This window comes from Coregonus lavaretus (genome assembly GCF_964263955.1).
Source record: "Coregonus lavaretus genome assembly, chromosome: 6".
Classification (NCBI taxonomy): Eukaryota; Metazoa; Chordata; class Actinopteri; order Salmoniformes; family Salmonidae; genus Coregonus; species Coregonus lavaretus.
In genome coordinates, this window is record NC_139993.1 from 27,057,767 (window position 1) to 27,082,476 (window position 24,710).

Consider the following 24,710-nt stretch of genomic DNA (forward strand, 5'->3'; position numbering starts at 1 on the left):
TCACATACAGTGAGGGAAAAAAGTATTTGATCCCCTGCTGGGGGGAGTGCTCCTAATCTCAGCTTGTTACCTGTATGAAAGACACCTGGGAGCCAGAAATCTTTCTGATTGAGAGGGGGTCAAATACTTATTTCCCTCATTAAAATGCAAATCAATTTATAACATTTTTGACATGCGTTTTTCTGGATGTTTTTGTTGTTATTCTGTCTCTCACTGTTCAAATAACCCTACCATTAAAATTATAGACTGATCATTTCTTTGTCAGTGGGAAAACGTACAAAATCAGCAGGGGATCAAATACTTTTTTCCCTCACTGTAGACATATTGGTTTATCTATTGAGTGTTCACTTTGGCTAAAAGAAGAATTAGCTATATCGTTATGTGTATTCCTAAAGCTATCTACTAAGTTCTCTCTGTTTATGGTGTTGAAATGTTTGAATAGATTTTATGTGGTTTTTATATCTTGTAAATATTTAGTCATTTTTGAGGTTTTGAGAATAGAATAGTATAGTATAGCACCTGCATAGTCTATTCAGTAAAACCATATTTCAGCCTCAGAATGCTCAGTCAATTTGTGTTTTTTATTTTCAATAAAATAGTGAAATCACATTGAGTTTCATTCTAGATGATTTGACATTGATATAATATATACGTAAACAATTTATACGTAAACAAGAAGAATCCTAACCAAACTATGCCAAACTAGGTGGCAGGTAGCCTAGTGGTTAGAGCGTTGGGCCAGTAACTGCAAGGGCGCTGGTTTGAATACCCGAGCCGACAAGTTGAAAAATCTGTCGCTGTGCCCTTGAGCAAGGCACTTAACCCTAATTTGCTCCAGGGGTGCCGTACTACTATGGCTGACCCTGTAAAACAACAAATGTCACTGCACCTATTCGGTGTTTGTGACAATAAACATCTTATTATTTATTATTAAATACAGGATTCATAATGAATGGCAACTGAAGAAAGAAATGATCGAAGAATAGAAGTACAGGTATTAGATGTGTTAGCAGCAACGTATTTTGACACAAATAGTTTCCTACATAGGACATTTTACAATTTCTCCAACTTTTATTACTGAATGTGTAGTTGTGTAGGCATTAATTGTATGTTTTATGTATGACATACAATGTTTTCAAATGAATTGGGTGAATGTAATTCAAATGTAATTACTTAGAATTGAAATTGGTGAAATTGCACGGAAATGCAGGGATACAATTTGTGACAACAGGTCGTATATACAGTACAGATAAAGTTAAACAAATCTCTGGAAAGTTATCACAATGTAAAATATGGAAATCTATCTCATAAATCTTCTTTCTGTATATAAATAACTAACATTATCTGTATAATTAAGCTTATACATCCAGTATAAAGAGCCAACTGTATTTCCTCTCCAGTTCCAAACTATAATCCAATAAGGTCTCTGTCATCGACACGAAAGTGTTGTAGTGCTTTAAATCAGTGGTGGCCGGGAGTGTTTATTTTTCTCTCTCCAAACCAATCATAACACAACCATACCCTGCGAAGTGTGTTAAGGTGCTTTGGGGCAAGCTGACCTGCACATGGCTTAACGACTATGAATTATTTATTTATTTGTGCAGTGTTAATTGAGGGGTATCTGTTTACAGGGAGCTGGAGACAGCACCTGTGCTTGATACCTCCAACAGACAAGGCCTCACTGTTTGTCCCCAAAAAGGGATGGTTGTAAACATCTATGCTACTATCAAAACCTTTATAAAAGACACTCATTTTCATGACCCAGACTTCTTTGTTGGTAAAAAGGGGGAAATCATTAAAGCTCTTAGTAAACTCAAACATGTATTCACAATTGTGGAGCAACTGTTATAGCAGTGTCATCTCATGAGAACCATTACAGCAATATCATCTCACGATAATGCAACTCTGGAAAGAATGTGATGTCGAAGAATATCCTTCCAGGTCATCCTGCAGTCATCTGATTGTCTCATGTGCTTTATAATATAGATAGAGCAAACGTCATTCAAAATAATAGGCCTATGTGTTATCTTACTTTCTTTTTCAGATATCAACTTATCTCAGATATTTAGAAATTGAATAAATGTGCAGCTTACCCTTGTGCCAGTCTGTTGCTTTCTAATAGTTACTGTCAGTCGGTGCAGTTGTCAACAGAGGGTACGAGGTGTGGCCAAACAGTGAAGAATCTTCCACTGAGCAGGTGCTCAGCTGGTCAATCAGCTGTAGATCTTCTTTGTCTCCACTCCTGCTTCCATCCAGTTGTTTAGAATGGAGCTGTACACTTTGGGAGTCTTCCTGGCTCTCATTCTCAGATTTAGAAATGACTCTTAGCTCTGTTATTTCTGTAACCTCTGCAGCCTCTTGCTCTTTCGGTTCCTTTGTATCTTTGGTGTCTTCTGGTTCTCTTGATGTTGTGCCAGATTCAGAGTGATTCTCTGGACTCCCAGACTGCTCCTGTGTTTCATCTCCATTTTTGGAAAGCATTGTCAGGACAGTTATCTCTTCCATTGTTGTTTGTTGCTCGTCCAACCCAGACTTGTCTTTGGTTTCTTCAGTCTCTGCTGGATTCTCACTGATATTTCCAGGCCTGCCACTGGCAGCTGAATGGTTAGAGCCCTGTATACTTTCAACGTCAGTTTTGGACATTTCTGTCAGATCAGTTTCTCCCTGCATTGTCGTACCTTTGTCCTTGTCATCCTCAGGCATCCCTGTTGTTCCTTTGAGATCCTCTGAAGAACTCTGACCCTCCTCCTGTGGCCCAGCTGTATCTTCTCTGCTGCTGTGTTCAAGTTCAGTAGAGAGTGTGAAGAGAGTGACTTCTGTTTCTTCTTTCGCCTCGAGAGAGTCTTTGGTTGGCCCAGTTTCACTGGGTTCATCGTCTCTTGAGTGAGTACTCCTGAGATCTGATTGGATCACTTCCACCTTATTACTGTTTGACTCATTTTCATATTCTGTTGATGGGGCTGCCTCTTTAAGTTCTGTAACTACACTCTCAACACTGGTGTCACCTCCGCCTCCAACGGCTGCACTCTTCTCTGAGGCATTGGCATCATGATCGTCAGGTTTCAGGTCTGGTGTCTTTGCCGTTTTAGTAGGTCTCTCTGGTCTAGAAAGTTCAGTCACGTGTGTTGGCTCTATAGCCCTGGCATCCAAATTAGACTCACTGGTAGCATTGTCAGAAGTAAAGTCATCTAGGGGCTCTATAAATGTCTCGAAGAACTTTGAGGATTGATGTACGTTCACCCAGTTAGTTACAAGATCCCTATTGTCTTCTTTCTCCAAGGTCTCTGGAGTTACATCATGGTCCTCAGCTTTAACACTTTCCTCAAGTACATTCGCTTCTTTACGTGATGCACTGCTTTCTTTTCGTGGTGTTTCTGACTGATGTTTGAGCACAACGCTGGCTCCTTCTTCAGATGGCTTGCTTACCCCTTCTGTGGATTCGTCTTCCCTTTTATGTTCTATTTCCATCAGATCTGATTCAGTCTCTGTAGTATCTTCTAACTCCATAGCTCTGGGTTCTGAAGCTTGAGCTTGTGACTCTTCAGAAACAACAATCACCTCTGTAGTATCATCATTAACTTTCTCTTTGCCATCATCCAAGTTCTCTGTGCTTGTATCTGGGTTCTTATCTTCACTCTCAAGTGTAGCATCTCCAATTCCGTCCTTTGACTGAGTTTTTCGTTCAGACTGCTCTTGAGACTCTACAGATTCCTCTATCTCCTTGACATTCTTAGTTACCTTCTCAGCATTCTCTGACATAGCCTCTTCTTTGGATTCAGCCCCAGTGTTAACAGACTCTGGGTCTCCTACATGTGAACCAGCATGGCTATCTCTGTTAGCTTCCTCAGCCTTAGATTCTTTGTCCTCTGTGTCTGCATCCTGATCTACTTTGGTATTTTCACATTTGTCATTTGCCTCTTCCTGGTCTTTAGCATCTTCCTCTGTCTCCACCTTGTTTAGGTCATCTGTCTTTGTTTCTGCCTCCATGTCCTTTTCATCAGCCTTGTCCTCTCCTGTATCGTTTTTGCCTTGGGTATCTTGGTTTGTGGACTCTGTCTCCTCTCTTGCGGTGTCACTCTGAACTTCAGAGGCTGCAGCTGTCTCTCCATTCTCAGCATCTACCTCACTGTCCTTTTTCTCTGTTTCTTTCCTGCTGACTAGGGTCTCATCTCTGGCCGCAGTGCTGTCTCCAGCAATTGGAGCTGAGCCACTCTCTTTATCAGATTCATCGTTCTCGTCCGCATCACTTACAGATTCTAGAACATTGTCTTTGATCTCAGTCTCTTGAGCTTTGACCTCAGTTGTTGTCATGTTTTCTCCTTCCCCTGCTTTAAGTTCACTGGCTTCCTCTGCATCCACAACATTATCATCAACTACTTCCTCTCCCTCTTTCTCTCCTGTTTCATGCTCGGATACTTTCGCTGCTTTACTTTCTTCAACCATTTCCCCACTTTCTAGCTTGCCCTCTTCTTTGACAATTTCTTCTCCATCATTGTCTTCCTTTTCTGCCTGTCCAACCTCCTCTTCACACTCCACCTTATCTTCTACTTCTGCTGACTTTTTGTCGTCATCTTTTTCTCCCCCCTCTGCCTTATTCCCCTCAGCATTGTCTCCACCCTGTGTCCTCTCTTCTGTGTTATCCTCCCCATCTTTCTCACTTTCGTCTACCTTACCCTCACTAACTTTCTCTTCATCTCTCTTAGCTTCTCCAGTCTTTTCTTCCTCAGTCTCTTCCTTTTCTTCTTTCTTAACATTTCCAATCTTTTCACCATCCTTTACTTCCCCTTCTTCAGTTTGGGGAATATCATTTTCTACCTTATCACTTGCCTTATCCTCTGCAGTAGTTTCTCCTCCAACTTCATCCTTACCAGCTTCTTTTTCTGGTCTGTCTTCCTTCATAGCCTCCCCTGTGTCACTCTCAGGTTTGTCTTCTGTTTCTCCAGGTGCATCCTCACTCTTCTCAGCTCCCTCTGCTGTCTTTTCAGCACAGACAGTGGTATCTCCACTTTTCTCTGACACGTTGCTTGAATTATCTGCTGTGACTTCTGTCTCTGTGCCTCCAACCGTGTCCTCCTTCTCATCTCCCTGCCTGTCTTTGTCAGTTATAGACGTCTCTTTATGGCTATGGGACTCTGAATCCGTTATGGGCTCTGCTTTCATCTCTACTGCTTCCCTCTCTGCCACCTCAGTCCCTGCCTCACCGGTCACAGCTGTTTCTATCTCATTATTGCTCTCTGGTTCTTCTGGTGCAGATGACTCATCATCTTTAGTGCTTTTCATCTCCTCTTCCTCTTTGTCTGGCTCACTAGGTGGTATGTCAGGCTCCACTGTGGTTTTCTCTTCCTGCTGCTTTACTTTACTATTTACAGAATCACTTGCTTTAGCTGGCTCATCCACCTGAAATTCCACAGCCTCATCTTCTTCTTTGTTGTCCTCAGTTTCTTCACCCTCTTCTTTCCCCTCTGTTTCTACTTTGCTGTCTGTATCTTCTTCATCATCCGTCTCTGGACTGGCTTTTGGATCCTCCTCTTTCTCCTCTGTCACACCACTGGCCTCTTCAGTGTTATGTTCAGACTCCAGTGCACCATCTTCCTCCTCTTTCTTCAGCTCAGTCCTGACTTCTTGTTCCTCGGCAGCACTCTGTGAGGTCATTTCCTGTGCACTGACTGAACTTTCCTCACACTTCACTTCCTCTGTACTGATCTGATGCTGCAGAGTAAAAGCCACGGCTTTCTCTGGTTCTGGACCTGCAGAAGAAATAGGCGGTAGGTGAGTGACCAATGACATTTTCTCACACACTAAAGATAATGCACAGGCGTTAATGACAAATAACTGGAGCTTTTACCAATGGTGTCCTGTTGTTGGGTTTTCTCAGTGGGGTCTTCCTCTGTCTCAGTGCTGGTGTCACTCAGCTCTGGCTCTGAGTGACTCTGAGCCTCCCTCAAAATGGCCTCTGCTAGTTTCTCCTGCACAGACTTGGCTTGGGTTTGGCGTGGGAAGGAGACAGATATGTGAAGCATGCAATGAATGCACTTTACATGTCAACAAACATAAGCAATATAATCATTTACAAATAGAACATCATGAGGAGCCGTTAAAACAAAATTAACTGAAAGCAATGACTGGACATTAGACAGAACAAAGTAAAATGAAACTTCATTTCAGAGAGAGACTCATTTTAATATTTACACTAGCCAATTGAAGCCGAATAGTATAATGGAAATCACATTCAGATGTTCAGCATGCATGAAATAATTGCAGGTTGATGTTTATTGTTATGAATCTGGCGATTTCAAAATTGGCCATATTGTACAAATTCATGAAAACAGAAATGTGCTTTTTGGTCTTAATTTAAGGTTAGGGTTTTAGGCATTAGGGTTAGCAGTGTGGTTAAAGTTATGGTTAAGGTTAGGTTTCAAATCTGATTTTATGAGTTTGTGGCCGTGCCAGCTAGTGACCACACTGCAGAGCTGCCTCCAAAACAAGATTCATGACGAAAAACGCTACCCTGCTAAATAAACAAGCAAAAAGCAATACAGAGATAAAGTTCATGGGCCCAAACAAACAAGAAAGCACAGTATAATCATTGAGTGATTTTCTGTTGGCCAAAATAACATCAACGTAACAAAGAACACAGGAGAGCAAACCCAAAACAGACATTCACAATCGTCAGCTCAGTATTTTCAGACATAATTTGTCAGGTAAACAGTACAAAGTTGTTCATTTAGAATGTTAAATCTGTTAAACCAATTCTGAGGAAGAACTATGGTGAAGTAATACAAAATCCTCAGAGGCATTCTACAGATGTAGGATCTTAATTTGATCACCCTGTTGCAGGATAACTTTCCAGTGTATTTGAGGTTTAAATAGCCTTCTGAAGTTCGTAATTTCCACTTTGACATTTCAGACTACAAAAATGTCCATGAATTATAATCCACATAATAATTCACATTTCCTGTTGCTAAAGGATTATTTTCCTACCCTAGCAAACTGGCTCAAATTAAAATCCTACATCTGTACATTACAATGTGTAGAAAAATGTAAGTCTAAAAACACTGGCATGCATTTGAATACAAACACAGATGAGACCAAAAAAGCATGTTCCCACTTAGCTCCAACAGCCATCTTATTTCTCATCACTATTACAAGGTGTAAAGGAGAAAGAGAAAAGGACAGGCAGGTCCAAAATGCAGCAGGAAATGGTTTCCCCCAACAACACACAGTATCACCTTTTCCACCATCCGAACTGACCTGTTATCTCACAATAATCAGAATTAAATCAATGGATACTTATGTAAAGGCCTGTGTACATGGAAATATATAAAGCTCAACTAATGTATTATATAGCAAAACTGACAGCTCTGATTATGGAAAAGGCTCCAGAGAGGGGAGGGGTACAGCTCTCACTCAGGCGAGTCTGGATGTGACGGTGCATACTTACCCCTCTCAGGCTCCTCCTGTGTAGACTCATCCTCCGCCTTAGCCCCACTCTCCTTGTCTTCCTCCTTAGCCTCAGCACTTCCATCATCGTCATGCCCTTTCCCCTCCTTCTCTGACAGCCCACTGGTGTCTGACACCTCCAGCTCTGTGGTTCTCGCTGCACTGTCCCCAGGGCTGTACCCCAAGGTCCCTGTGTCTTCCTCCCCAGTCGAGGTGGTCTGGGGTGGGGTAGGAGAGCTGCTCTCTGTGGCTGTGGTTGGATCCTCTGTGGGTGGTTGGTCTGGATCAGGTGCTATGGTGGTGGTGGTGGGGGTGTCTTTTGCCTGTTCAGCCTGGGGAGGAGCCTCCTCTGGGTCTTTGGGTAGGTCAGCTGCCTGGTTGACTGCTTGGTCCTCCTTGGGCTCAGCCTCACTGTCGTCCCTGTCACTTCCTGAGGAGCTTGAGCCTGACCTTGACCTTCTCTCTTCTACAAGGGCGACAGTGTTAACAGGAGACAAAGGAATATAAAATTAATCATTTGAAGAGCTAAGATCTACAATGAATGGATGAAGTGGGATATATTTGGATTGAGCTCTACGATGAATGGATGAAGTGGGCTATATTTGGATTGAGCTCTACGATGAATGGATGAAGTGGGATATATTTGGATTGAGATCTACGATGAATGGATGAAGTGGACTATATTTGGATTGAGCTCTACGATGAATGGATGAAGTGGGATATATTTGGATTGAGATCTACGATGAATGGATGAAGTGGACTATATTTGGATTGAGATGAATGGATAAAGTGGGCTATATTTGGATTGGGGTGTATACTCTTCTATTAATTTCACTTTGATTATAATTCAAGATTATTCAAGATGATTAACTAACCATCTTTGTCATCGTCCTCACTGTCAGACTGGTCATCTTTCTCTCTATCCTCTCCCTCTCTTTCTCTGGAGGGAGGAGGACTTTTCTTGTCTTTCTCTTCTCCGTCCTCAGCCTGCCCCTCGTCGTCTGCCTCAAAGTCCTCTTCATAGTCTGTTGGGAAAAACAAACAGCGCCTTATGACTCCATAGCATAATAACTATCTTTTTAACATGATTAACTATCTTATTAAGATGATTTTAATCGTGTACCATAGATAGGTAGACAGAGCAACTACTATGCATCTATTAATAATTTTCACAAAAATATCAGTAACTTATGCCTTGTTCATAATGTTTATGACTGCCTATGATGGATGTTATGTCTTCATGAAGCTGTTATAAAGGCATTATAAATGCATGTAAGGGCGGCTACAGTAAAGTGTTACCGAAATATCAATATAATATTGATATAACTCTCAGGTCTCCATTTGTGTAGCTCAGTGTACCATCTTTGGGTTTGTCCTCCTCTGGTGGAATGTCTTCTTTGATCTCTGTTTCCATGTCCTGTGGCTGAGTTGTCTCAGGCTCTGGTTGAGAGCGACTGTCTTTACCAATCATCTCCTCCTCCACCTCTGCAGTGTCCTTCCCAGTGTCTAGAGGGCTGGTGACTATGATTTCCTCTTTGACTCTCTTTGGAGGAGGGGTGGGCTTCTTGTCTAACCCCATGGCTATGATACACCTAGAAAATGAAAATGGACCTCACATACTGTAGCCTTGTGCACCTGATAAGACTGCAGACATTGAACGTGTATCACTGAGATGTCATAATAATTGGTGCTTTATTGGTTTGAAAATCTTGACAAATTCAGATAAGAGGTGCTAAAAAAGAGTTTGGATTGAATATACATTTTCTAACACTCAGGATAACATCTTTGCTTAGACATGACCACTCCATTCACAGATAGTGACACACACTTTTAAAATCCTGCTGTTACTGTATCTTACCTGTAGCAGGGCGAGGCTCCCTCCGTGCTGGAGAATCCAAAATGTCCATGGCGGCCGCCTAGCCGGGAACCCTTCCTGTGTTTGAACTCACAGCATGAGCTGAGGCGCTCCACCTGCAGCCCGTTGAGAAAGAATGTCAGGCTGAAGGGGAAGCCGCGGTGGCGCCGCGACACAAACTGGAACGTCTCTAAAAGAAATAGAGGTAAAGTAGATCATTTGTATTGTAGTATTTCATATTTTATGGGATGTTTAAGCAATCGGTATGCAAATGGTTTGAGAGCAGCAAAAAATGAAGTGCTATTAAAATATATATCTTTTTTTAATTGGGCAAGACCGAATAGACCTGAATCTGTCTGTCACACACTCACTGACCTCCCTTCCTGCATGTTCCCATACTGACCTCCTTCCTGGACTCTGCCCTTGTACACACACAGGTTCTCTCCCCCACAGTGCTGCTGGAACACCTTCACCTCATCCCTCATGTCCATCAGGTCATGTGACAGGTGCACCGTCTTTCCAAAGAACACCATGCTCACACATACTTTACTCTGCACAGAGGTCCGCAGGAGAGTAGAATCCTGGAAGCAAAAACAGATTCGTTTTCAATGTGTTTGTCCTGTGGCCTTTATAATACTGCAAAGGAAGAATTAAGTCAGTAAGTACCCGCTGGGGCCATTCATTCAAAATGTATATGCGCATGACTGTAAGTCTGGATAAAAGCATCTGCTAAATTGCATTTATTATTATTATATTACAGTAAGTAAGCACCATAAAACCTGAATGGTTTCTATGGGGTATGATAGCAGTGGGCAGCTGACTTAACAGTCACTGTGCCTATCTGAAGAGCCCTTGTAATCAAACTGTACTTAAATTACAGCTGTGCAAACAGGTACTGTACTGAATGTGTAGGAACATTGTATATCTGAGAGAAGTGTGATTTGTTGTGGCATAAAAACAGTTCACTGTGTGTTTATTGTAGGGAATAAAAAACCCATGTGTAAAATGTCCAATCAAAAACTCATATTTTGACCAATGGGTAAAATTATATGTTAATTCTGTAGATAATCCTCTAAGAAAACCAATGGTCCAAACCTCATGTCTCTATCAGAGAAAAAGAGTTGTAAAAAATCTGGAAAATTGCATCGCGTCAGCTAGGCTGGATTCTGTGCAACAATTAAGTCTATCTGACAGGCTCACTTTCCCGTTGCACTCGTCATCTTTCTTCTCGAATCCGCAGGACATAAAACAATATAGAGGTAAGATAGATATCAATTTTGAGACATGATATGCAGTAGTTTCATATTGTAGTATACGCTTTTAATATTAAGCGGATCTCTGTGAAATGTTAACAGAGCACTGAGCATATACCAAGCTTTTTATTTTCAAAGCCTTTTACATTTAATTCAGCTCGTGTCATGCTATTTTAGCTTTTTGCGACCCGCGGAAACGATTTTGAAGACGACGACCACAAAATGTAAAATCCTCAACAGTTGTTACGAGAAACCTGCACCACTATGTCAACAGAGCTCGGTGATTATTATCGGATGTATTAGGTTATGAAATCTGACTTTTTTGCATATAATGTTAATGATATGTTAGAGAAAGACCCCACTGAATGATTCAGAACATGAATAATCATATTTGTCTTGGTAAAATGTATTTTATATCATAAGCACGTTTTCCCCCACTCTGTTTGTTTATTAATAATGGTACATGGTGGAGCTCATGAGTGTGCAGGCTCTATTTATTTTATACCTACTTTTTTCGACCCTGCACCCCACAGAATAGTGTGCGTTTGATCACACTAGACTATAGAGTGGGTGGACACCCTACCATGTGTGATCTGAAGGGGGGAGGGAGCTATGGTTGAAGAGGTAGAGAGGGAGGAAGGAAGAAAGAAAGGAAAAGAGAGACCTCCGTCATTCCGGGGCCACTGGGGGCCGTGGTGGGGCGCAGTCTCCGTCCCCTGAAAGTGCCGTTGGGGGTACCCTTAAAACCGCCCCTCTCTTTCCTCTTTGTCGGAGGTGGCACTGGGGTAACAAAGTTGTTGATGACTGGAAGACGGTAGGGGGATATACCACGGGAAAACTCTGTCGCGGTCAAATGTCTTCTGGAGTCTCTGTCCATCTGGAAAGAAAATACAAAATTCCTGTGATAACGCTTCAATTACAAGTTGCCCGGATACAGGTCCAGGAATACAAAGGCAAGCAAGTGCAATAAAACATGCATGGAATTCTGACTAAGGACTAAAGACTCCACTGGTGGCTAGCCCCGTAAGTCTGTGTGTGTGTGCGTGCGTGCGTGTGTGAGCGCTATAGTGTTATAAATAATACAGTCGATGTTGGTGGTCTCACAATGCAGTTGAAAGGCTGGTCCGTTTCGTTGGAGGAGTCATGGGGCCTGTAGGGGGAGGTGTGTCTGTGGGAGGCTGTGGTGCTGTTACTATGGATGGGCTTCAGACGCACCGGCCTCTGCATCTTCCCTGGAGCCGTGTTGGGCCGGGAGGAGCCCGGCTGCAGCACACACACACATCAACCATGCATTCTAAGCAGAATATGTTTTTTTAAATGTTTCATTTTCTGATGGACATTTAATGTTCATCATAGTAAATGTTTCAGTATTTTAAACATGCTCTTATCTACACATGAACTATACTGAACAAAAATATAAATGCAACATGCAACAATTTCAAAGATTTTACTGAGTTAGAGTTCATATAAGGAAATCAGTCAATTTAAATAAATTCATTAGGCCCTAATCTATGGATGGGGTGCAGCCAAGTCCCACCCACTTGGCAGCCAAGCCCACCCACTGGGGAGCCAGGCCCAGCCAATCAGAATTGATTTTTCTCCACAAAAGGGCATTATTCCAGACAGAAAAACTAATCAGCACCCCCATCCCCCCTCAGACAATCCCACAGGTGAAGAAGCCGGATGTGGAGGTCCTGGGCTGGCGTGGTTACACAGGGTCTGAGGTTGTGAGGCCGGTTGGACGTACTGCCAAATTCTCTAAAACGACGTTGGAGGCAGCTTATGCTAGAGAAATTAACATTAAATTATCTGGCAACAGCTCTGGTGGACATTCCTGCAGTCAGCATGCCAATTGCACACTCCCTAAAAACTTGAGACATCTGTGGCATTGTGTTGTGTGACAAAACTGCACATTTTAAAGTGGCCTTTTATTGTCCCCAGCACAAGGTGCACATGTGTAATGATCATGCTGTTTAATCAGCTTCTTGATATGCAACACCTGTCAGGTGGATGGATTATTTTGGCAAAAAAGAAATGCTCACTTACAGGGATGTATCACATTTGTGAGAAAGAAATTGAGAGAAATAAGGTTTTTGTGCATATGGAAAATGTAAAGGATTTTATTTTTCAGCTCATGAAACATGGGACCAACACTTTACATGTTGCATTTATATTTTTGTTCAGTGTATGTTTAACCAAGTGCTTTTAATTATATTTGAAGTATTTTTGGCAACACTATATAGTAAGATTTGAACAAGCCCCAACATGCTTGTGATACGTATGTTTTCCGATTTCGTCAAGGGACAACGTCTAACTTCTAGTAAATACAACGATCAAAGCCAGAAAAACCCAGGCAGGCGTTCACCCCTCGACATATGTTGATTCAGCCATTAAGACCTGCCACATCTTACATTTCAAAAGCGTGAGATAAACTTGTGTAATCCTACCACTTCACGTTGAATACACTCTTAAACGAGACATTGAGCAAACACATGAGAGAAGTGTTCTTCAGACCTGCTGACTAGAATGTCAACACCAACCTGGCAACTATCTCAGCACGCACAGGCTATGTCTGCACCCTAAATGGCACCCTATTCCCTATATAGTGCACTACTTTTGACCAGGTACACTATATAGGGAATAGAGTGCCATTTGGGATGCACAGGCCATGAATCAGCTCCACACAAATCCATCAGCCTATAGCTACCAATGAAATACATTTTCCATGATTGTCAGATGGCTGCCTCTGTGTGGTTGAAACACAGCTCAATTTGCTAAATGTGTATAACTCTTGTAACAATAACTCTTAAAATATCAAACGTGATCAAGTTTAAAAACAAACAGCATAGTCGCCAACATTGATACTTATTTTCCGAACCTTTGTCACAACTATCCGGCTCGCGAGTGGCGCAGCGGTCTAAGGCACTGCATCTCAGTGCTTGAGGTGTCACTACAGACCCCCTGGTTTGATTCCAGGCTGTATCACAACCAGCCGTGATTGGGAGTCCCATAGGGCGGCGCACAGCGTCGTCCGGGTTTGGCCGGTGTAGGCCGTCATTGTAAATAAGAATTTACCTTGTCACAATAATGCGACTCTTGAGCAATCATTATCAAAATCGTTATTAGAGATCCCAGTTGTGCATTTGCTTTAATTGCTATGGTTTCAGAGGCATCACTCACAGATTCAGAGGATTCAGAGTGCTCCCCCTCTGGCCCAGAATGCTGTGCGTGGGAGACCCTGGGGCCCGTGGGCGGCCGTGGAGACAGGATATGGATTACTTCCTCCTCGTACCTCTTGGAACGTTCCACCTTCACCAAGACAAAGACTATGGTTATAATGCCTTTACTCATGACTCCCTCCAAAATACATGAGAGACATAGGTTTGCATATGATTATGTTTGATACGATAAATTCAAATGAAGGAGTCACAGGTTATACAGAATATTAATCTCCAAACGATACACCTTGATTTTATGCACTCTCTCCCTCCGGGCAAAATCCTCCAACTTCCTCTTGATCTCGATCTGATGGAGACGCTGGATGAGAAGGACACAGGAGCACAATGTTTACGTTACACACAGAGGCAGAAAGAACCCACCAATCAGAACAGTGGGATCATGGTATCTAGGACAAGATCATGTTCAGGAGGGCGCAATGTACTAAATGTTCAGATAGAAATATGTTATGTTTAACAGAAATGCCTTCCCCTCCCCCAATCCTAACCTTAACCAGAATGTAACATTTTTATGGGAGACTCTGTTACAGAGGAGTGTAAATGCTTTTTTTAGGCTGGATCATGTTTTTTTATTGTATTGTTGTATGTTTTAATTCTGTAATGTATTGATTGTTGCTACCTTCTTGGCCAGGTCTCCCTTGAAAAGGAGTCTCTGGGTCTCAATGGGCTTTCCCTGGTTAAATAAAGGTTAAAAAATATATAAAATATAAAAACAAATACTAGTGTGGGGAATGCAAAATTGACCCAAGGTCAGCATCTAGGGGCAACTTCACCCTACTCCCCCTCTCACCTCCATGTCCAGCACCTTATGGAAGATGGCCTGGGCCAGGCATTCCCTCACATGCCTCTGGTGGGCTCTCTGCATCACATTGTGTCTGTACTCTTTGTCTGGGACTATCCGCCCACTCCTGGTGATCTAATAGAACATCACACATCACGTTAGGAAGTGTTAGTATTAGCCAGGACAGTCCTCAAAATAAGATTTTTACTATCTTATCATTTTGTCTCCCATACACTTCTGTCATCATCACTGGCATAATCGTCATTGTAAAACTGGTTGTTTGGATCCTGGATGCTGATTGGACGAGCAGCGTTCCAAGCCGTGCTGTATTGGCTGTCACAGACACACCTATGCCTGCTATCTCAACTCGCATATTATTTCCCCTTGCTTCCAGCCTAGCCTTTAGTTTGGTTCACCCTCCTTGGTATTTTTCCTATTTTCTTGCCTTACAACCTGGAATTAAAATTGATTTTTGGGGGGAGTTTGTATCATTTGATTTACACAACATGCCTATTTTGTGAAACAAACAAGAAATAAGACAAAAAAACAGAAAACTTCAGTGTTCATAACTATTCACCCCCCCATTGTCAATACTTTGTAGAGCCACCTTTTGCAGCAATTACAGCTGCAAGTCTCTTGGGGTATGTCTCTATATGCTTGGCACATCTAGCCACTGGGAGTTTTGTCCATTCTTCAAGGCAAAACTGCTCCAGCTCCTTCAAGTTGGATGGGTTCCGCTGGTGTACAGCAATCTTTGTCATACCACAGATTCTCAATTGGATTGAGGTCTGGGCTTTGACAAGGCCCTTCCAAGACATTTCAATGTTTCCCCTTAAACCACATGAGTATTGCTTTAGCAGTATGCTTAGGGTCATTGTCCTGCTGGAAGGTGAACCTCTGTCCCAGTCTCAAATCTCTGGAAGACTGAAACAGGTTTCCCTCAAGAATTTCCCTGTATTTAGCGCCATCCATCATTTCTTTAATTCTGACCAGTTTCCCAGTCCCTGCCGATGAAAAACATCCCCACAGCATGATGCTGCCACCACCATGCTTCACTGTGGGGATGGTGTTCTCGGGTTGTTGAGAGGTGTTGGCTTTGCGCCAGACATAGCGTTTTCCTTGATGGTCAAAAAGCTCAATTTTAGTCTCATCTGACCAGAGTACCTTCTTCCTTATGTTTGGGGAGTCTCCCACATGGCTTTTGGCGAACACCAAACGTGTTTGCTTATTTTTTTCTTAAAGCAATGGCTTTTTTCTGGCCACTCTTCCATAAAGCCCAGCTCTGTGGAGTGTACGGCTTAAAGTGGTCCTATGGACAGATACTCCTATCTCCGCTGTGGAGCTTTGCAGCTCCTTCAGGGTTATCTTTGGTCTCTTTGTTGCCTCTGATTAATGCCCTCCTTGCCTGGTCCGTGAGTTTTGGTGGGCGGCCCTCTCTTGGCAGGTTGTGGTGCCATATTCTTTCAATTTTTTAATAATGGATTTAATGGTTCTCCGTGGGATGTTCAAAGTTGTGGATATTTTTTAATAACCAAAGCCTGATCTGTACTTCTCCACAACTTTGTCCCTGACCTGTTTGGAGAGCTCCTTGGTCTTCATGGTGCCGCTTGCTTGGTGGTGCCCCTTGCTTAGTGGTGTTGCAGACTCTGAGGCCTTTCAGAACAGGTGTATATATACTGAGATCATGTGACAGATCATGTGACACTTAGATTGCACACAGGTGGACTTTATTTAACTAATTATGTGACTTCTGAAGGTAATTGGTTGCACCAGATCTTATTTAGAGGCTTCATAGCAAAGGGGGTGAATACATATGCACGCACCACTTTTCCATTATTTATTCTTTAGAATTTTTTGAAACAAGTTTTTTTTTTCATTTCAATTCACCAATTTGGACTATTTTGTGTATGTCCATTACATGAAATCCAAATAAAAATCCATTTAAATGACAGGTTGTAATGCAAAAAAAATGGAAAAACGCCAAGGGGGATGAATACTTTTGCAAGGCACTGTAAGACTTGCTGTCTGCCTGTCCAACTTCGGAAACAATGTTTCACTTTTGAATTTCGATCTGTGTAGTACCATACATAGAGTGAACGTGCCCAAATGAGACAACTTTTTCTGAACCAGTCGAAATCATGCATCAACATTCTTATCATGGACATGCTGTACATGGCTAGTTCCAGGCATAAGCGACATAGCCCGACCAAAACAAAGATATACACTGAGTTCACAAAACATTAAGAACACCTTCCTAATATTGAGTCGTTGTCGTCCGTCCGTCCGTCCGTCCCCCCCTTTGCCCTCAGAACAGCCTCAATTCGTCATCGGGGCATGGACTCTACAAGGTGTCGACCACATTGACTCCAATGCTTCCCACAGTTGTGTCAAGTTGGCTGGGTGTCCTATTCTTGATACACACTGGAAACTGTTGAGCATGAAAAACCCAGCAGCGTTGCAATTCTTGACACAAACCGGTGTGCCTGGCACCTACTACCATACCCCATTCAAAGGCACTTAAATCTTTTAACTTTCCCATTCACCCTCTGAATGGCACACATACACAATCAATGTCTCAATTGTCTCAAGGCTTAAAAATCCTTCTTTAACCTGTCTCCTCCCCTTCATCTACACTGATTGAAGTGGATTTAACAAGTGACATCAATAAGGGATCATAGCTTTCATAGCTTTCACTTGCTCTTTCATTTTTATATATATCTTAGGAACTCAGTCGCGGTCTCAACTTACTATTGAGAATAAGAATAGTAGAATAAACCTGATGCAATTTCGAAATGTGTTTGTGCATCAGCAGTTTTTCTCTTGTTACGTCAGTCACCGTTTTTAGCTTGTTATGTTTGGCCCCGTGTAGCTCAGTTGGTAGAGCATGGCGCTTGCAACGCCAGGGTTGTGGGTTTGTTTCCCACGGGGGGCCAGTATGAAAAATGTATGCACTCACTAACTGTAAGTCGCTCTGGATAAGAGTGTCTGCTAAATGACTAAAATGTAAAATGTAGTCACTCCAATTTGCCATGTCAGCTAAATGTGTAGAATTGCAGGAAATTAGCTTTAAAACTACAAAATATTATCTCCACTCCATGGCAAAATTAGTAGAATTGCATGAAATTAGCTGTAACTGCATTTTCTTCTCTCCGTCCCAAAGCAAAATGTGTAGAATTGCAGGAAACTTGCTTTAAAGGTCCAATGCAGCCGTTTTTATCTCGATATCAAATCATTTCTGGGTAACAATTAAGTACCTTACTTTGATTGTTTTCAATTAAAATTGTCAAAAATAAACTAAAATAGCTTCTTAGCAAGTGCAATTTCTCAAGAATGAATTTAGCTAGGACTGTATCTTGTGCCTTATTGCTTAATCACCATCATCATCATTAGCTCTGGTCCAAGGGATTACGTGTGGCTTGACCCTTCAAGCCACCCGTAACGCTCTTGACCAAAGCTACATCATCATCAACTAATACAAACTTTGAGGGGAATGTTGCTGATGTGCGTTAACCACTGGTGTTCTTGACGTACCAGGCCAACTCTCTGGAGATGTCTCCTGATCCGGGTGTTGTTGAAGTATCCAGTAAGGTGTTTGTCTGTCAGACTATTGTAGGCTGAAAGTAGTCTAAAGAGAGAATATTACATTATGACAGAAAGGCTATTTATTTTTTGTGTGAAAACATCATACGAACTGTATCCATTTAATGTGCCTAATATGCCATGTATCAGTAACTTAATTGATTTTGTCTGTTCTCCTTTATAGTGGGTTGTATTATGGATTGAGAATACCTGTCTAATGGATTATAGTGGTTCACCAGTCTGCATCACCTCTGAAAGTAACAATTATGCTTAATTTCATCATTACAACATCTAGCCTAAATGTCAATGAGTCACCTGCACCATTAAAAACAAAAAAAACAAAAATCCATGTTTTTGTAATTAACTAGGCTATCATGGTGTCAGGTCTACCTTCGGATATGTTCAACTTCAATTCTGCCTAGCTCTTTCCAACACAGATTTGATTTCCTAGAGCGTTTGTCAGTGGAACAACAGTATCCCCACAACTATCGGCTCTATTTCCGGTGTCTGATTACCTTAGGAATTAAGGGATGGATAGCGCACTTAACCCAATCGCCCTTTTGTGCCCCCCGTCTTTCTCTCCTGCTCTAAATACCTTCAGTACGGATTTCTCATCTGAATAGGGTCACCAGAGCATGCCCAAGAGCAGGGGATACATTGTCATCCTATACAAAGATATTCTGAGTGGCCAAATTATTTAGATAAAATCTAAGATTTTAATAATAATAATAATATTGTAGCGACCTTAAAGGGATAGTTCACCCAAATTACAAAATGACATATTGGTTTCCTTACCCTGTAAGCAGTCTATGGACAAAGTACGACAGCAATCCTTGCTTTGGTTTTGTTTATCTGGCCACATCTTTTTTGTAAACATTAGTGTCACAAATCCAATGCAAGTCAATGGAAACAATATAAGCATTTTCACGCTTCACGTCCAAATCATCTCTAAGTAACAAAATAATTTCCTAAATATATTTTTTTGATACTTTAGGATGATTTGGACATGAAGTGCGAAAATGCTAATATTGTTCCCATTGACTTGCATATTTTGTAACTCAATGAAGTTACTTAGAGATGATTTGAAAGTGTAGCGTGAAAATGCTTATATTGTTTCCATTGACTTTGTGCCACAAATGCTAAAAAGTTAGCATTTGAAACAGTGGCCAGGTAAACAAAACCAAAGCAAGGATTGCTGTCATACCTTGTCCATAGACTGCTTATAGGGTAAGGAAATGAATATGTAATTTGGGTAAACTATCCCTTTAACCCAACACCTAGTGATTTTGTCAAGATGTTCGGATCTCTTGGTGTAATGGCTAAGGTAATGTGTTGACATTCACTGGACAAGGGTTAAAATCCCGATTGGGGCTACCCTCTGAATTCGCTACATTGGTGTCATAAGTGGGATGACCGCCATGAGGCCATTGGAGAGGCGTGTACACTTGAGGGACTTGGCATATAGAAGCGTAGTGACACGCTTTACCGAAGGAAGGGGTAATGTAGTGACCTGAACTCAACACCTTGCGATCTCGTCAAGAGGTTCGGATCTCTTGGCGTAATGGCAAAGGTGTTGCGTTGACAGTCGCTGGACCAAGGTTAAGTTCCAGTGGGGCTACCCCCGAATTTGCTAAAATATGATTAACTATAAAGTCCTTGACAACTTTTATATTGTATTTGAGCCACGTTACAATTCCCACCAATTAAGTTAAGCCTATTGGCGCCATGCGTAAGGTGTAGGCTATGCCATTAACCCCGGTGACCCGAGTTCGCGTCCCGCTCTCTCCATTCACTACTAATATTTCCTGTTTACTCAAAAGGCCAATCTTTTTTTTAAGCAAACCCGAAGAGTCGAATAGCCTATGAATATATATATTTTAAACATGAATAATAAAGTCTTAAAATTGTCAAGAAGTAAGCTACCCTATCATTCGCGTCTGTAGACTAGACGCGCTAAAACCCCTATCATCACTAGGGTACAACAACCTGTAGAAAATATCCAAAGAATGGCACCTACCCTGGGTTTAGGTGACTCATGATTTCAGGATGCAGTTTTCTATAATAAACGGAGCACTCCGGGTCGGAAGACTGTCTGCCTTGCTCAAATACATGCAGATATAGAACCAGACGATAGAATACTGTCCTATTCGAATGCCCGGCTTGGTAAACGCTGACTGTACTTGCTACACTTCTTCTCGAGCGGAACTGATGACAATTTCACCGTTGCTATGGAAAGTCACGTGACGATGCTATAGAGGAGGCTTGTCTCCACTTACAACTACAGTAAGGATTATTTTCTTTTTCTGCAGGGTATTTTTCTATTGTATTCTATTCTAGAATAAAACAAATGTCTGAATTATTGGACCTACATTCTATTCTATTCTATCCATTATCAGATATGCATGGACCCTATCAGTAGTTTTTTAAAATTATTTATTGTAATTGTATTTGTTATTATAATATTGTAGGTAGCAACCCTGCACTGTATTCAGGGACGGACTGGCCATAGGGCAGTTCTGGCAAATGCCAGATGGGCTGGGCCATCTTTAGCCTACTGGGCCTGTTGAAATTGGGGGTTTTGAACAAAATAGTATTTATTGGGCTAATAATGGGGGCATACCCTGGAGCATTTAGGGTTGTGCCTTGCTCAAGGGAATATTCACTGATCTGTCACCTAGTCGGTTTTAGGGATTCGAACCAGCGACCTTTAAATTACTGGCCCAATGCTCTTAACAACTAGGCTACCTGCCACCCTACATAACAGGTCACAGAACTCCACATCTATGGTCCATTCCACACAATATGAAAATATGTAATTAGGAATATGATGTAAATAATGTTATTGGGTCTTCTGCATTCTTCACAGCATGCTACACATCTATCTCTGCCAGACAGTGTCTGTGTCTGTCTCTTTGATCAAGGTTGCCAATCTTTGCTCAGGAACATTTCCTGGTCCTTAATAAATGCCTCTCGTTACTGTCAGAGAGCAGCCGTTTGCTGAAGAGGCCTCTGCAGTGCAGCAGTTGACCAGTAGATAGAGCCATAGGTCTTATACGGATGTTTGTGGCTTGCAGTATGATGACGGTGTTCCTCACTCTGACCCTAGAGGGCAGCCAATCATCAGTCTACACAAAACCCCATAATGACAAAGTGAAAACAGGTTTTTAGAAATGTTTGCTAATTTATAAAAAATTAAAAATAGAAATACCTTATTTACATAAGTATTCAGACCCTTTGCTATGAGACTCGAAATTGAGCTCAGGTGCATCCTGTTTCGATTGATCATCCTTGAGATGTTTCTACAACTTGATTGGTGTCCACTGGTAAATTAAATTGATTGGACATGATTTGGGAAGGCACACACCTGTCTATATAACGTCCCACAGTTGACAGTGCATGTCTGAGCAAAAACCAAGCCATAAGGTCGAAGGAATTGTCCGTAGAGCTCCGAGACAGGATTGTGTCTAGGCACAGATCTGGGGAAGGGTACCAAAACATTTCTGCAGCATTGAAGGTCCCCAAAAACACAGTGACAATCAAAAATGTAAAGCTGAAATGTCTTGAGTCAATAAGTATTCAATGTCTTTGTTATGGCAGGCCTAAATAAGTTCAGGTGTAAGAATGTACATAACAAATCGCATAATAAGTTGCAGGATGCATTCTGTGTTCAATTAAAGTGGTTAACATGATTTTTGAATGACTACCTCATCTCTGTACCCCACACATACAATTATCTGTAAGGTCCCTCAATCGAGTAACGCATTTCAAGGACAGATTCAACCACAAAGGGAGGTTTGCCAATACCTTGCAAAGAAGGGCACCGATTGGTAGATGTGTAAAAATAAAAAAAAGCAGATGCTGAATATTCCTTTGAGCTTGGTGAAGCTATTAATTACACTTTGGATGGTGTATCAATACACCCAGTCACTACAAAGACACAGGCGTCTTTCCTAACTCAGTTGCCGGAGAAGAAGGAAACTCCTTAGGGATTTCACCATGAGGCAAATGGTGATTTTAAAACATTTACAGAGTTTAATGGTTGTGATATGAGAAAACTGAAGATGGATCAACAACATTGTAGTTACTCCACAATACTAACCTAAATGACAGAGTAAAAAGAAGGAAGCCTTTACACAATAAAAAATATTCCAAAACATGCATCTGTTTGCAACAAGGCACTTAAGTAATACTGTAAAAAATGTGGCAAAGAAATGTACTTTTTGTTCTGAATACAAAGCGTTATGTTTTGGGCAAATCCAACACAACTGAGTACCACTCTTCATATTTTCAACCATGGTGGTGGCTGCATCATGTTATGGGTATGCTTGTCATCGGCAAGGACTAGGGAGTTTTTTTTAGGATAGAAAGAAACCGGATACAGCTATAAGCACAGGCAAAATAATAGAGGAAAACCTGGTTCAGTCTGCTTTCCAACAGACACTGGGAGACGAATTCACCTTTCAGCAGGACAATAACCTAAAACACAAGGCCAAATCTACACTGGAGTTGCTTACCAAGACAACATTGAATGTTCCTGAGTGGCCTAGTTACAGATTTTACTTAAATTGATCTAGCAATGATCAACAACTAACTTGACAGAAGGGCACAATGGCACTTGATATTCTGATGCTAGCAATTCTCTGGTTGCCATCTCATACTCCCGCCAAAGTTCCCCTTTAACCCTGGGATTCGAACCAGCAACCCTGCAGTTACTAGACTGCTTCTCTAACATAGAGGCTAGTGTAGAAGCAGGAATCATAGACAGACAAACACTGGCAGATGGGCAGACAACCAGACAGACATACAAACATGGGCAGATTGACAGACAGACAAACATGGGCAGATTGAAAGACAGACAAACAAACAGACATATAGCCAGATAGACAGATATGGGCAGACAGGCAGACAGACAGACAGACAGACGGACAGAAAGACAGACAGACAGACAGACAGACAGACAGACAGACAGACAGACAGACAGATTTGCATTTAACATTCCCCTCTCGTCAAGTTGGTGGAATCGAGAGGTACAGTGTGTGTATGAATACCTCAAATGCCCATATTAAACACTGTAATCAAGGCCGACATTTCCCTGGAAATAAACGTCTAATATAATTCTTAAAATGACAATTAGCCTGCAAATAGACGTGGGGTGATTATAAATTCCTTTCAGGAGGGGCAGCTTGGCTTAAAGCTGGGGGGAGGGGTGGCAGGGAGATCTGGAGGATTCATGCGGTTTGGGGATGGGGGGGGGCCAACCAGTCTTTGCAATCAGCGTTAAATAGAGCAGTTTTGTGCCTGTGTGATTGTCAAGTGGGCCATTACTGGCTGATAAGGGCACTTTTTCCCCCACGTCGCCCTGATTGGGCCCGAACACGTTGCACCGCCTCGCATGCTGTCCTGATGCAATCAGGGCCCTTTTGCCACTGCCATTTTCACCGCTGTGATTTCCACTGAATCCCTCATCGGCCCTCAGCCAACACTAGGCCCCCTTGAGCCTCAACGAGGGCCCATTCACATCAAGGAGAAAAGGTCACGCCAAAGTCATTGTGTCAATTGTAAACCACCACAATTTGGCCTCATTTCAATGAAACAAATAAGTAGTTAAAGCCCTAAAGTTTGAAAGAAAGCAAGGAAGTAGCAAATTATGGGATTTTAGAAGATTCATTTGGGGCGAATGCTTGTAGTTTCTATCATCAATGATGCCCCGAATCTTGCACCTTAATCTTGATTTGCTCAAGCTGAATTATTATCTGTTCAAAACCCCTTGAATAAAACTATTGACATAATGACAATGTTTTGTTTCAATAAAATTCTTAGAGGAATCTCAAATAATCTACTACACTTATATTTGGTTTTTGTGTGTGACTATTGACCTGGGCCTGGTTTCCCAAAAGCAAAAGGCTATGTTCATCGTTAGAACCTTCGTAGGAGCATTGTTCAATCTCAGAGCTGTTTCCCAAAACCATTGTTACTAAAGTTGCTCTTGAAAAAGCTCGTTATTTAACGACTGTGTTTTTTTTATAAATGAGGATTGCCGAATCATTTTGAAAGTAGGCCTACGCGGGGCACGTAATGTCACCGTGTAACTATATACACTACATGACCAAGAGTATGTGGACAGCTGCGCGTCGAACATCTCTTTCCAAAATCATGGGCATTAATACGGAGTTGGTCCCCCCTATAACAGCCTCCACTCTTCTGGGAAGGCTTTCCACTAGACTTGCTTCCATTCAGCCACAAGAGCATTAGTGAGGTCGGGCACTGATGTTGGGCGATTAGGCCTGGCTCACAGTTGGCGTTCCAATTAATCCCAAAGGTCTTCGGTGGGGTTGAGGTCAGGGCTCTGTGCAGGCCAGTCAAGTTCTTCCACACCGATCTCGACAAACCATTTCTGTATGGACCTGAGGGCATTGTCATGCTGAAACAGGAAAGGGCCTTCCCCAAACTGTTGCCACAAAGTTGGAAGCACAGAATCATCTAGAATGTAATTGTATAGGCCTCCTGTAGCTCAGTTGGTAGAGCATGGCACTTGCAACGCCAGGGTTGTGGGTTCGATTCCCACG

At 42.0% G+C, this 24,710-nt stretch overlaps 1 protein-coding gene across 1 annotated transcript; it reads right to left on the reverse strand.

The window, feature by feature from the left end:
• Nucleotides 1-560: 560 nt before the first annotated feature.
• LOC311130845 (uncharacterized protein) lies at nucleotides 561-20,181 on the reverse strand (the record flags this gene model as incomplete). The annotated part of the gene is made up of 15 exons (XM_084163651.1): nucleotides 561-1,973; nucleotides 2,094-5,747; nucleotides 5,846-5,980; nucleotides 7,442-7,906; nucleotides 8,316-8,465; nucleotides 8,800-9,032; nucleotides 9,299-9,485; nucleotides 9,699-9,876; nucleotides 11,213-11,425; nucleotides 11,653-11,811; nucleotides 13,729-13,857; nucleotides 14,014-14,085; nucleotides 14,575-14,700; nucleotides 18,097-18,190; nucleotides 20,162-20,181. 14 exons carry the CDS (start codon nucleotides 20,179-20,181, stop codon nucleotides 2,116-2,118), a joined length of 5,793 nt encoding a protein of 1,930 aa, XP_084019777.1. The 3' UTR covers nucleotides 561-1,973; nucleotides 2,094-2,115.
• Nucleotides 20,182-24,710: the final 4,529 nt, after the last annotated feature.